Source organism: Trichechus manatus, unplaced genomic scaffold (genome assembly GCF_000243295.1).
Source record: "Trichechus manatus latirostris isolate Lorelei unplaced genomic scaffold, TriManLat1.0 scaffold00062, whole genome shotgun sequence".
In the NCBI taxonomy this organism is placed as follows: domain Eukaryota; kingdom Metazoa; phylum Chordata; class Mammalia; order Sirenia; family Trichechidae; genus Trichechus; species Trichechus manatus.
Window position 1 is genome coordinate 3,088,967 of NW_004443998.1, and position 14,949 is coordinate 3,103,915.

General features: G+C 40.1%; 2 protein-coding genes across 3 annotated transcripts in view; one reads left to right on the forward strand and one right to left on the reverse strand.

Moving 5' to 3' along the window:
• Positions 1-14,949, forward strand: part of VEPH1 (ventricular zone expressed PH domain containing 1) — a 250,983-nt gene that overhangs the window by 40,268 nt on the left and 195,766 nt on the right. The gene's annotated exons all lie outside the window — the stretch shown is intronic.
• PTX3 (pentraxin 3) overlaps positions 13,590-14,949 on the reverse strand; it is a 6,423-nt gene continuing 5,063 nt past the window's right edge. The window contains exon 3 of the mRNA XM_023733928.1: positions 13,590-14,830. Within this exon, the coding sequence (XP_023589696.1) occupies positions 14,217-14,830 (614 nt within the window). The 3' untranslated portion in view covers positions 13,590-14,216. The remainder of the gene's footprint in view (positions 14,831-14,949) is intronic.

Genomic DNA, 14,949 nt, shown 5'->3' on the forward strand with positions numbered 1-14,949 from the left:
AAAAGAAAACCTACAGCTAAAATTGTACTTAGTTGGGAAATATTGAACGCTTTCCCTTGAAGCAAAAAAAATAAAAAATAAAAATAACAAGGATGTCACTTGGATAGTGAATTTGTTTTCTGCTTAGATTATAGGAAGAGTAATTTGATATTTTGTAACATCAGAAACTTTTCAGAGTGGGAGAGTGTTTTACAGTGAAGATGGGCTATAACAGCTGTCCAGTATTGGAAAATAAAAGCACAACTAATGTTTAGTTCAGCATGAGTTGCATATCTACCGTCTAAGAAGCTGACAGTATTATCAGAGACCCCTAAAATGAGGGTATCTCCAACTATGAAGAATTGTAGGGAAACCCTTTCCAAACTTTTATTTGGAATCTTGCAGTGCACACCACTTCCTTCGAAACTAAAAGCAGTGATATCCATCTGTCTGCATTTGTGAATCATGGTCAGAATAAAGAAATACACCTGTCCGTCACCTTGCCTTTTCCATGGTGCTCTGGCACAAGTTAGAAGATGACCTCAAATGATTTGAAACTTAAGTAGAAAGTCTTTGCAAAGAAAACATAACATTTTCTCAGCAAGAGTCCAAATTCCTTTCTGACTTAATGGCAATAGTCTGGAAAATACTGTCTAGTTAATTATGATACATTCACCTCATTTCTTTCTCTCTGTGATACAAAATTCAAACTACTAATTGGTGAGCTGTCTCCAAAAACTAGGGATAGAAAATAATATTGAAGCACATTATTGTAGGGTGGATAAAGCATCTGTACTTTGCACGGTGCCTGGCCCATAGTTCCTCAGTGGTTACTAGGATTCTTCTTATCCCTGTCATCGTCATCATCATCATAATCATTGTCATCACTAACTGAGCATCTGCCATGTACCAGACCCATATGAAAATATTGGAGGCAGAACCATATGCATTTCTTTCTTTATTGTGCATTAGGTGAAAGTTTACAGAGCATATTAGATCACCCTTCAATTGTTGGTACATGAATTGGTTCATGGCCTTGGCTGCATTCCCCACAATGTGTCAGCACTCTCCCCATTTCTGTCGGGGGTTCTCCATTTCCTTTCATCCTGATTTTCTACCCCTTCCTGCCCTCTCATCTTTGCTTTTGGGCAAATACTGCCCCTTTGATCTTGTATAATTGGTTTTTCTAAGAAGCACATTCCTCTCGGGTGTTATTGTTTATTTTATGGGCTTGTCTTTTGTTTGGCTGGGAGGTGGTCTCCCGGAAGAGCTTCAGTTCCAGGTCAGAAGGGTGTCTTAGGGCCATAGTCTCAGGGGTTCCTCCAGTCTCTATCAGACCTGTACGTCTGATCTTTTGTGTGAATTTGATTTTTTGTTCTACAATTTTTCTCCCACTCTATCCGAGACCCTCTGTTGTGATCCCAGTCGGAGTGGTCAGTAGTAGCCAGGCACCGTCTAGTTCTGCTCTCCAGGTTGTGTAGGCTGTAGTTCACGTGGTCCATAAGTCCTTTTGAGTAATTGCTTGCTTGCAGTCTTTGGTTTTCTTCACTCTTCTTTGCTCCGGACAGGAAGAGATCAATCATTGTATCTTAGACAGCCGCTTGTAAGCTTTTAAGACCCCAGACGCTACTCACCAAAATAGGATGCAGAACATTGTCTTTATGAACTATGTTGTGCCAATTGATGTAGATGTCCCCTGAGTCTATAACTCTTTGCCTTCGAGCCTAGGAACTTCATCCCGTGAGGTGTTTGGTTATGTCTAAGAGGTTTCCCTCGTGTGCTCTATCGTCTGTATTAATATACATGCAGCACCTACAGTCATGTATGTAGAAATAGCCACCACCAAACCTGTAACTGCTAGTGAGTGTGCTCCCTTACACCCTCTCACACCTCTTGGCATATCTATCTATCTATGTATCCGTTCATAAATTATTGTTTGTTAATACTATTGTTGCAGGATTGTCTATGCTATAGTATTTACCGTAAACCAAAAAAACAAAACAAAACAAAACCAGTTGCTGTCGAGTTGATTCTGACTCATAGCAACCCTATAGGATGGAGTAGAACTGCCCCATAGGGTTTCCAAGGAGCACCTGGTGGATTTGAACTGCCGTTCTTTCGGTTAGCAGCTGAACTCTTAACCACTATGCCACCAGGGTTTCCGTAGTTGCGCTTTATTCTTGCATTCGTCTCAGTGACCTCTCTTGCTTTGGTCATGTTGTGCTGACTTCTCCTACATTGTGTATTGCCTTTCCCTTCACCAATATTAACATGTGTCTTCTGTCTATGTGGTAATTTTCCCTCACTCTCCCTCCCGTCCCTGGTAACCATCAAAGATTTTTTTTTCTTTCTTCTTCTTTTTTTTCTGTATGTCTTAGCTATTTAGTGCTGCTGTAACAGAAATACCACAAGTGGATGGCTTTAACAAAGAGAAATTTATTTTCTCACAGTCTAGGAGGCTAGAAGTCCGAATTCAGGGTGCCAGCTCCAGGAGAAGGCTTTCTGTCTCTGTCAGCTCTGGGGGAAGGTCCTTGTCATCAATTTTCCCCAGTGGAGGAACTTCTAGCCCCAGGACCCTGGGTCAAGAGGATGCGCTATTCTCCTGGCTCTTGTTTCTTGGTGGTATGAGGTCCCCCTCTCTCTCTGCTCACTTCTATCTTTTATATCTCAATTGGGATTGACTTAAAATACAACCTAATCTTGTAGACTGAATCCTGCCTCATCAACATAACTGCCACTAATCCCACCTCATTAACATCATACAGGTAGGATTTACAACACACAGGAAAATCACATCAGATGACAAAATGGTGGAAAATCACACAATACTGGGAATCATGGCCTAGCCAAGTTGACACACTTTTTGGGGGGACACAATTCAATCCATAACACTGTGTGTAAATCTTTTATTGTTACTTTATAATAGCAGTCTCATACAATATTTGTCTTTTTGTTACTGACTTATTTCATTCAGCATAATGTCCTCCAGATTCATCCCTAATGTGAAATTTTTCACGGATGCATCATTGTTCTTTCCTGTTGCATAGTATTCCATTGTGTGTATGTACCACAGTTTGTTAATCCATTCATCTGTTGACAAGTGCTTAGGTTGTTTCCATATTTTTGCTACTGTGAATAATTCTGCAATGAACATAGGTGTTCTATTCATGTTATGGCTCTTATTTCTTTAGGGTATATACCTAGGAGTAGGATTGCTGGATCATATGGTATTTCTATTTCTACCTTTTTGAGGAAGCGCCATCCCATTTTCTCTAGTGGTTGTACCATTTCACATTCCCACCAGCAGTATAGAAAAGTTCCAGTCTCTCCACAACCTCACCAACATTTGTTATTTTCTTTTTTTTTTATTAGTGTAAGTTATGTCAGGGTGAGATGGTATCTCATTGTAGTTTTGATTTGCATCTCTAACTGCTAATGATCACGAGCATTCCTTCATGTTTGTTAGCTGAGTGTGTTCTTGAGTGAAACATCTATTCACATCCCTTGCCCATTTTTTAATTGTATTGTTTGTCTTTTCATTATTGGAGTGTTGAAGTTTTCTATAAATTTTAGAGATTAGACCCTTGTCAGATATATCATAGCCAAAAATTTTTTTTTCCCCAAACTCTAGGTTGTCTTTTTAGTCTTTTGGTGAAGTGTTTTCATGAGCATAAGTGTTTAATTTTTAGGAGGTCCCATTTGTCTAGTTCATCTTCTGTGGTGTGTGCATTTTTAGTTATGTTTGGTATTCTATTTATGCCATGTATTAGGGCCCCTAGCATTGTCTCTATTTTTCCTCCATGATCTTCATAGTTTTAGGTTTTATATTTAGGTCTTCGATCCACTTTGAGTTAGTTTTTATGTATGGTATAAGGTATAGGTCCTGTTTCATTTTTCTACAGATAGATATCCAGCTTTGCCAGCAAGATTTGTTGACTAGATTGTCTCTTCCCCATTTTATGGTCTTTGGTCCTTTGTCGAAGATCAACTGTCCATAGGTGGATGGATTTACATCTGGGTTCTCAATTCTGTTCCATTAGTCTATGAGTCTGTCAGTATACCAGTACCAGACTGTTTTAAGGACCGTGGCTGTATAGTAGGTTCTGAGATCTGGTAGTGTGAGGTCTCCTACTTTGTTCTTTTTCTTCAGTAATCCTTTGCTTATCCGGGGCCTCTTTCCTTTCCATATAAAGTTGGTGATTAGTTTTTCCATTTTGTTGAAGATGCTCTTGGTGATTGGGTCAGGATTGCATTGTATCTATAGCTTTGGGTAGTATTGACATTTTCACTTCCTACGCAAGAGCATGGTATTTTTTTTTTTTCATTTATGTAGGTATATTTTGGTTTCTTGCAGTAATGTTTTGGAATTTGCTTTGTATAAATCATTTACATCCCTGGTTAGATTTATTCCTAAGTATTTTGTCTTTTGCAGGACTATTGTAAATGGTATGGTTTTCCTGATTTCCGTTTCAGAGTTCTCTTTGTTGATGTAGAGGAATCCAACTGATTTTTGTATGTTGATCTTGTATCCTGCCACTTTGCTGAATCCTTCTATTAGTTTCACTAGCTTTCTTACAGAATCTTCAGGATTTTCTACGTATAGGATCACATATCTGTGAATAGGGGTAGTTTTACTTCTTCCTTACCAATTTGGTTGCCGTTTATTTCCTTTTCTTGCCTTATTGCTCTCAGTAGGATTTCCAGTACAATGTTGAATAAGAGCAGTGATAAAGGGCATCCTTGTCTGGTTCCTGTTCTCAAGGGAAATGCTTTCAGACTCTCTCTGTTAAGGATAATGTTGGCTGTTGGTTTTGTATAAATTACCTCCATTATGTTGAGGAATTTCCTTTCTATTGCTATTTTGCTGAGAGTTTTTATCAGGAATGGGTGTTGGACTTTATCAAATGACTTCTGCATTGATTGAGATGGTCATGCGACTCTTTTCCTTTGTTTTATTTACATGGCAGATTACATTGATTGATTTTCTAATGTTAAACCATCCTTGCATGCCTGTATGAATCCCACTTAGTCATGATGTATTATTTCTTTGATATGCTGTTGAATTCTATGGGCTAGGATTTTGTTGAGAATTTTTGTGTCTAAATTCATGAGGGATATTGGTCTGTAATTTTCCTTTTTTAGTGATGTCTTTGCCTGGCTTTGGTATCAGGTTTATGCTGGCTTCATAGAAAGAACTCAGGAGTATTCCTTCCTTTTGTATGTTCTGGGATAGTCTGAGTAGAATTGGTGTCAACTCTTCTCTCAACGTTTGGTAGAATTCTCCCGTGAAGCTGTCTGGGCCAGGGCTTATTTTTGTCGGGAGTGTCTTTTTTTTTTTTTTTTTTATGACCCCTTCAGTTTCTTCTTTTGTTATGGGTCTGTTCAAATTTTCTATCTTAGTTTGTGTTAATTTATGTAGGTAGTGTGTTTCTAGAAATGTACCCATTTTCTCTAGGTTTTCAAATTTGTTAGAGTACAATTTTTTGTAGTATTCTGCTGTAATCCTTTTTATTTCAGTTGGTCTGTTGCAATGTCACCCATCTCATTTCTTATTTGGATGATTTTCATTTTGGCCAGTGCTTTATCGATGTTATTGATCCTTTCAAAAACCAGCTTTTCGTCTTGTTGTTTCTATTATTTTTCTGTTCTCTGTTTCATCTATTTCTGCTCCCGTTTCTGTTATTTCGTTTATTCTGGTGACTGTGGGTTTCTTTTGCTGCTCTGTTTCTAATTATTCAAGTTGTAGGGTTAATGTTTTGATTTTTACCCTTTCTTATTTTTTGATGTGTGTGTTTATTGCCATAAATTGAACTCTGAGCACTGCTTTAGCTGTTTCTCGAAGGTTTTGGTATGTTGTGTTTTCATTCTCATTTGATTCTAAGGAATTTTTTATTCCATCTTTGATTTCTTCTATTACCCAGTAGTTTTTAAGTAGGGTGTTATTCAGTTTCATGTATTAGACTTTTTTCCTTGCTTTTCCTGTTTTTGATTTCTACTTTCATAGTGTTGTGATCAGAGAAGGTACTTTGTAATATTGTGATGTTTTTTAATTTGTTGAGGCTTGCTTTGTGGCCTAAAATGTGGTTTATTCTGGAGAATGATCCATGAGCATTGGAGAAGAATGGGGACTTCGCTGCTTTTGGGTGAAGTGTTCTGTATATGTCTATGAAGTCAGGTTGGTTGACTGTGGTATTTAGATCTTCTGTATGTCTTTGTTGAGTTTCTTTCTAGTTGTTCTCTCCTTCACAAAGAGTGGTATGTTAAAGTCTCCTAGTATTATTGTAGACATGTCTTGTTCTCTTTTCAGTGCCATTAGAGTTTGTTTTATGTATTTTGGAGCTCCGCCATTGGGTGCATATATATTTATTATGGTTACTTCCTCTTAGTGCATTGACCCTTTTATCATTATATAATGTCCTTCCTTTATTTTTATGGTGGATTTTCCCTGAAAGTCTACTTTATCAGCGTTTAATATTGCTACTCTTGCTCTTTTTTGGTTATTGTTTGATTGATATATCTTTCCATAATTTAAGTTTTAGTTTATTTATATCTTTGTCTATGGTGTATCTCTTGCAGACAGTGTAACAATGGGTTGTTTTTTTAATCCATTCTTCCACTCTCTGTCTCTTTACTGGTGCATTTGTGCCATTTACATTCAGTTCAATTATCGATACGTACGAGTTTACTCCTGTCATTTTGTTATGCTTTTTTTTTTTTTTTTTTTTGTGGTGTTGATGGTTTCTTCCTTCTGCTTAATTTTCTGTGCCGAGTTCTTTTTAACTGTGGCTTTTCTTTTCATTTTCTTCATTGTTGCTGGTTGAGTGTGTACTGAGTCTTCATGATTTGCTTCTTTTATATTTTGATGAGTAGGTTTGTTAACTTTCTTTGTGGTTACCCTGAAATTTACCTTTAACTTCCTAAGTTTAAAGCAGTCGTTTATTTCTTGATATCGCCTTGACTTCCTCTCCATTTGGAAGTGCTAAACCTATACTCCTTATTCTTTATGTTTTGAAGTGGTCATCAGTTACAGATTGACATATCTGATTCCTTGTTTTCTATCTTTTAGGTTTATTTTATTTTTGAGAGTTCTTTATCTGGGTTGATATCTGGCTAATATTTTCATGTGTTTTAATCTCAGGTTGTCTGATGTTGTTAGTTTTATGTCCAAAGGACTCCCTGTGAAATTTCTTATAAAGTTGTTCTCATTTTTACAAATTCCTTTAATTTCTGTTTGTCTGGAAATATCCTAATTTCACCATCATATCTGAGGGATGATTTTGCTGGATATATAATTCTTTGTTGGCAGTTTTTTTCTTTCAAGGTTTTATATATGTCAGCCCATTGTCTTGCCTGCATGGTTTCTGCCAAGTAATCAGAGCTTAGTCTTATTGATGCCCCTTTGTAGGAGATCTTTTTTCTTTTTGAGCTGCTTTTAGTATTCTTTCTTTGTCTTTGGTTTTGGAAAGTTTGATTATGATATATCTTGGTGTTCTTCTTTTGGGATCTATCCTATATGGGGTTTGTTGTGGTTCGTTCTGTTCATTATCTTCTTGTTTTTCATGACATTAGGGAAGTTTTCTTCAACAATTCTCTCTGCGCTTTTTGTTGTCTCCTCCCTTTCTGCAATTCTGATCACGTGTAAGTTATTCCTCTATTTCCACATGTAAGTTATTGTCTATTTCTGAAATTTTATTAAGCTTCTGGATTTCTAATTGCTGTTTTTGTATGCTTTCCAGTTGTCTATTTATTTTGTCATTTTGTTCTTGTATTGTTTTCCTGAATTCTTCTAGCATTTTGTCTGTGTTTTCCATAGGTTTGTCTTTGTTTTCCTTAGTTTTATATGTGTTTTCTTTGATTTCTTTGAAGACCCTCTACATGAGGCTTTTGAATTCCTTATCAGGTAGATCCATTACCTTTTCTTCCACAAGAAGGTTATCTGACTCTTTATTTTGGTCACTTGCTGGAGCTATCTTTCCCTGCTTCTTTAAGTGGTTTGCTCTTGTCTGTTGTCTCCGCGACATTAAGGGGTTATTGTCTCTATTTTTTCTATCGTATAATTGTTTGCTGGGTCCTGTTTCTTTGTTTTGTTTTGTTTTGATGATTCCTGGTAGGCATGGCTGCCATGGTGCTCTAGTTGCCTTACTGGCCTTGCTGGAACACTCCCTACCTGTCTCCAGGTGATTGGAGTGGCAAGTAGGTGTGGGAGCTCAGGTCCCTTTTTTACTGCTTTTGCGAGAAGGCCTAGTGTGGGTTGATGGGCTTTGGTCTCTGTCTTGGGTTTAGTGGTGCAGGAGTAGGGAGTGGTGCTCTCCGTGCAGGTAGACTGGGCGGTATGGTGGGCGTGGTGGGTGAGTAGGAGCATGCTTGTCACCTCTCTCTGGTTGAGGGGGAGGTGTGGGTGGTAAAAGGAGGGTGGTAGGCAGACACACACACAGTTTGCTACCTCCAACTCCTCCTGGGCAAGGGGAGGGAGGCAGGAATGGCAGGCAGATGCATGCTCACTCATGCCACATCTGCCTGTTGGTGGGCGGGGAGAGGGAGGGAGGAAGCAGGTAGATGCTCATACCCGTGCTGCCTCCACCTCATGCTAGGCAGAGGGAGGGAGGAAAGGGCCTTGGAGGGATGCGTGTGCAGATGCAGAGTTCCATCCTTTGCTGGGTGGGGTGAGGGATGGAGGCACACCGGGTGGAAGCGCTAGCAGACAAGCTGTCTTGCACTGGGTGGGAAGAGGGAGGAAGGGGCAGTGGGGATGCATGCACAGTCTCGGCACCTCTGCCTCTCACTGGGCAGGGGCAGGGAGGAAGTTATGGCAAATGGCTGTGTCCACCTCGCGCCACGTGGGAGGAGGGAGGAAGGGGCTGCAGGGTGATGTGAACGCAGTCACAGTGCCTCCATCCCTCACTAGGTGGGTTGAGGGAGGGAGTTGCACCAAGTGGATGTGAACTCAGTGGCGCTGCCCCGCCTAGCGCACGGCAGGCAGGGGAGCGAAGGAGTGGTGGGGGGATGCACGCGCAGTCACATCTCCTCAGGAGGGTGTAGATGGTGGGTGAGCACTCGCACTGCGGTGTGCCTAGTCCTGCTTGTCGGGTGGAAGGTAGTGGATGAGGTGGGCGGGGTGGGGGGAAGAGGAGAGGCCCTTGTTGTGGTCTCCCAGTCACGCAAGGTGGGTGGGGTATGGGACCCTTTGCTGCCTCTAATCAGGGGAATGGGGTGAAGAGGAGTATGTCCCTCTGGCTAGGATATGCAGGTGCCAGGGCACCTTGTGTCCGCTGCAGCCAGCAAGCAGAAACTGTCCCTGCTTGAGTGCAAGAAGGGGGGCCTCCTGGGGTCCGACTGGGTGGGAGACCTCCCGGAAATACTCTTCAGGTTCAACGCCTCGTGCATGCCACTCAGCCCTGAGGTTACGGGCTGTGCCTCCTGAGTATCTCCAGTTCTGGATCCTTGCTCTCCTCCTGTCTCTGCTTCTCTCTGTGTGTGTCTATGGAGTTTCTTTGACCCTTTTGGGAAAGTTGTGAAGTTGCCTTGCTGTTTTCTTCACCCGAAGTCACTGCGGGCTTTGTCCTAAGATGGCTGTGTCTGGCCAGGACGGATGGCTAAGCTCCTCTGTTCTGTGTTACTCCTCGTTTGCTGCATTCACTCACTTTTTCCTTCCAGTCGGTGTTCAGTTCAGTTCTTAGACCCTCTTTTTTGATGTTTAGTGTTCCCAGATTGTTATCTGCTTCATTTCAGTTGGTTTTGTGGGTCTTTGGTGCAGGGGGACATTATGATGTGTGTGACTAAGCTGCCATCTTTGCTCCACCTCAACCATATGCATTTCTGGACTTTCATTATCCCTTTGGAGGTGATTCTAAACCAAAACCTGTTGCTGTTGAGTCAATTCTGACTCTTAGCGACCCTATAAGACAGAGTAGAACTGCCCCATAGGGTTTCCAAGGCAATAATCTTTACTGGAGCAGACTGCCACATCTTTCTCCCACAGAGCAGCTGGTGGGTTCAAACTGCCAACCTTTCCCGTTAGCAGCCAAGCACTTTAATCACTGCAGCACCATGGCTCCTTTGAGAGATAATTAACCATTAAAAATTCACAATATCACTACGCTTAAAAGAAAAAGCTTTAAGTTCACCATATTACAAGTTGCTGGGAAATAATTCATTAGTCAAATATTCTAGGAAAAAAGGCTAGTAAGCAACCTTTTAAAGTATATTCAAGCAGACTATTATTAAACATAATGAAATATGGATATAATGATGCAAAAAGTTAACTCAAATATGGATAAAGAAATAAAGGCACATCTTGGAAAAGAAAGGGACCTCTTTGGCAATTGTTAACCACGTTGGATCTGGTGCAAGCCAGTTTGCACCTCCTTGACTTCACCAGCAGATGTTGCTGTGAAGTAGAATAAAGCCTGCACAGATACAGACATCCATGTGCTGAACTCGAAAAATGACGTGCCCACAGTGGAAAGGAATCCTCAATTCATTTATTTGTTTGTGTTTTTGTTTGCCTGCTTATATATGCTTTAAACCGCTGGGAACAACTTGGAAAACCATTTTATGAGATAACTATTTTATTTCAAAAACTAATTTATGGCTTAGAAAGGACATTATCCCCATTTATATGATTTTCACAGTAACCTTTCAGTAAGGTAGACAAATCCTGTTATCCCTAATTTCTTAGCCAATTAAGGCCTTTGAGGCTTAGTTTAGTTGAAATTAGTTGGCAGGTCACCATCTTGGAGGTGGTAGGTGATGGTGCCAGGATTTGAACACTGGATTTCTAAGAGACCCCAAGCCCAGCAAGCTTATCTCTATGTGCCACATTTATAAAACTGAATGCAAGAGCCAGCAATCTGAGTTTTCCAGTTCACTGAATGCAGGAATACATATGTGAACATACACACTTTGACCAAGGCTTTAAACTTTGTTATTTCTTAATTGACTAAAACACAATGTTAAAAATATGTGGCCTTAGTAAACTTCTCAAAAAAGAGCTTTCCAATGTGAGATTTGACAAGAAATAAAATAAAACTCAATTATAATTTTCCTCTTTGTTTGTAAACCTAATTATTTCTTAAAATGAAGTTAGTTAATTAATTGTAAATAACAAGCTCTAAAATTCTATGACACATGCTTAGTAGTTAAATATTGTGAAGCTGTTTTAAAGAAGTTAATACTTAAGAAACCAAACCAAACCCGTTTCGGTCAAGTCCATTCTGACTCATAGCGACCCCATGCTTAAGAGCCAACTTAGGTTGAAATAGACAAGGACTGTATATAAGCTCCGTTTTGTTCATATGTTATTTCTGCAAAAATGTTATTTTACTGGACATACATACATACATACTAGGCTGACGAACCATCCTAGTTTGCCCAAGACTATGGGGTTTTCTAGAACACGGGACTTTCAGAGCTAAAGCCAGGTCAGTCCCACGTAAGCCAGGAGAGCTGGTTACCCTAGCACACACACGGATAAATGGATAAATACATTTATAATCAATACAGAGTATACTTCTAGCATGTTATAGATTATTTACACACACACACTTTCATTTCCTCCTAAAAGCTTGAGGCAGTCTTCACAACTACTTGACCTCAGAAAATATTCCTGTGAATGAAACAGCTCGCCAATGTGATAAGTGAGCATGCTGATACTTTTTTAGATGTTTTACACATTTCTCATTTTCCCCTTTTACTGACACTATAAATTATAAGACTCATTGAATTCTATTGATCAGTTAAACCAAAAAACAGCCAACTTCCTGAGAGTCTGTGAAATGTATTTTCTGAGTATTGGCTGTGAGTGTTTTGAGAGAATAAAGTGCATGGTCTTTTTTACTAAGAAATGAAAGTCACTGGGTGAGGAATAATTTAGACAGCTAATCGATCTTGATGTAAAAACAATACAAGTGTCTTTTTCTCCCATGTAAAAGAAGTCCAGGGGCAGACAGCCCAGGGCTGGTGGGGTGGCTTCACAATGGTGGAAACCCAGTTTCTTCTCGATTGTTGTGCTAAATCTCCTGGTCTAAAGGGAACGCTTTAATTCCAGCCATCATGACCACATTCCAACCAGTCTGAAGGAGGAAGGGAAAGAGAAGTTCCTTCCCTGAGTTCATTCCCTGAGAATCACATACAGTATTTCAGTGTTGGGCAGAGCTTAGTCATATGCTGGAAAACGTAGTCTTTCCTCCAAGTGGTCAAATGTGCCACTACCATCAGAGCCCTGTTACTAAGGATAAAAGAGAAAATAGATGTCAGGCAACAATTAGAAGTCTTTGGAACACATGCTCAGATTTACTGCTGTTGCAGATAAAATTTCCACCTTTGTAATCCAGAGGATTACTTTGTTTTCCTCTATTTGCTTCCTCTTTGCCCTCGACATGTAATCACCGTAAAAATGAAAAGTTCTCTTACATATAACTCCGCTGGTATGTGAGTTTGCATATATCTTGGCCTGCATTGTCTTGGGTTGGGTCTCCTGAAGAGATCCGATTCGTGCTGAATAAGCTTGTGGAAAAGAATGGCAAGCATGCTGGAACTCTGCCTAAGACTGAACCCAGTATGTCTTTTTCCAGCTGAGAGTTCAAGTCATATAGACAAGAACTTTGTAAGCTGCGACCTTGAGTTATGTAATCTCCAAGAGGTAGAGGCTGGCCTAACAGCTCACGATGGTGAGAGATTTCCTTAGAGACTCATCAGCCTGATTCTGTGGTTCTCAAGAGTGGGATAAAGCTATACCAATGTCACAGCACCTTCAAAGATTCTTAGATTCGTGGAATTTTATTGCTGGAAGGCACTCAAAGTCCAGCTCTCTCATTTTTCAGAGAAAACTCAGAGGATTTAAGTCACTTGTCTAAGGATAACCAGCTAGTTAGGTACAAAATGTGGCTTGATAATTACACCTGGCCCTACTGGGGTCCTAGGTCCAAGCATTCTGCAGACCTCATGAATAGGAAATGACCTGTGTTCGGCCCTGTCTGTGGGCAGATGCATCACCACTGTGGTTTTACCATATTTCCCACTGACATTCAGAGGCAAAGTTGTGATGTTGCCTCAAAATGCTCTTCTGTCAGCCCCTATATAGACCGTACAGGAGGAGAACACTAGCGGGGCGGGGACTTAACGCCGCATCTGCAGTGTGAGGGGGCTTGACTTTCCTCCCCTTCATGAGGAGGTAAGAGAACAGGTGTGAATTAAGGGCAGGGTCATTGTTTCTTTTCCAGTTTCTAGATCTCCCCCAGTAACAGCACTAAGACATTGCTTGCACACATCACATGTATCTGGGAAGCCCTGGTAACTCATGGACTGGTGTGTTTTTTTTCCCATGAGCTACATAAGCTCACAGAATCATCAAACTGGAAGGGAACTCTATAGATCATTAGTTCCTCAATTCCTTGATTTCTTAGTTGAGAAAACTAAAACCCAGAGAGATGAATTGACTTAACCAAGATCATATTTCTTCTGTATGAATTCGAGGGAGTCAAAGTTTAAAACAACTCTACAGTTTATTTCTAACAATATTAACTATTATTGTTTACATAATAATCTCTGAAAATGATTGTCCACTTTACATGAAGAGGAAAGTGTAGATTTGCTCCAAAACATCTCTTAAATTTATAATTAGACAACATGAGCTAGTTTTATAAAATATTTTATTTACAGTAGAGCTTTACAAAAATAGTCTTAATAAAATTAATACAAAATCATTTTACAATATAACTTATACAACTACCTCCTCCAAAAAAGCAACACTCGATTATAACATGTAAACTACATTTATATTTGTTAAGTCACATTGTAGTATAAATGTGTTTTATCATTGTTTATAATAAGGTACACACCAATAACAATGAATAACGAACAACAAATGTTATTATTCTTCCAATGAATGTAAAATTCATCTCTGGCCAAAACAAAATTAACCAAAGCAAAGTAAAACAATTGTCCTTCTGTTTAACAACACAGTCCTTTTTAATTATTTGCGAGTTTATCTGACAAAGACACAGTATTAATCTGAAAGCACCATGTCCTAAAGTCTAGTAACAATATCCTCAAAAGCCTTCTCCAATATCTTCCTGTTTTTTCAGCATTTTGCCAGGACAAATAAAGATTAATCTCAACTCTGTCCTTCATTAGTCTCAAGTGTTCCTATTATGCACTGAGGTTTTTAGACCTTCCCAACTGGCATATATTTAAAACATGAGTTTTCTTCTTTGGCTTCGAGTAGAGTTTCACAACCCTTACAAGATGTACTGAGCCCCCCCATGTGGCTGGATCTCTGTGACGCCCCACCCAACAACATTTCCCCGGAGGTGACAAGATTCCGCTTCTCCAGTTTCTCTTATCTCTTCATGGCTGAGAACATGATCCCAGATATTGAAGCCTGTGAGTCTTCCAGAGAAGGCTAAAGTTTCATCAAAGCCACCACCAACACAGCAGCCATTCTTTTCTTGGCCTATCTGCAGGATTCCTCCCTCAGGAACAACGTGACCTGGGACCATCTTCACCGCGGTGGCCGCCAGTTCTCCATTTACCCACAAGGACATGCGCCCTGTCTCTGAAGCCCAGGTGCCACACAGGTGGGTCCACCTTCCTACAGAAATCACAGTGTCGGCAACCAGTCTGTTCCCCTCTCCACCCACCACGAGCACTGTGGACTGATAGCTGAGGTAGAGCTGGATCTCGTATGGGTTCCTCTTCGTGCCATAGGAAAACAGGATGGTTTTGTTGAAAACATCTGTGGCTTTGACCCAAAGGCAGGCACTAAAAGACTCAAGCTTCATTGGTGTCACTGGATGCACGCTTCCAAAAATCTTCTTGGAACGCATCGGGAATAAAATCGCTGTTTCACAACCTAGAGCAGGGATAAAGTAAGGAGAAGGATGTGAGAGAAAATAGAAACTCACTCAGAAGTTCTTCTGGCATTTGGGAATTTTAGCATAGGCATTTTAATGAATACGACTGGACATTACA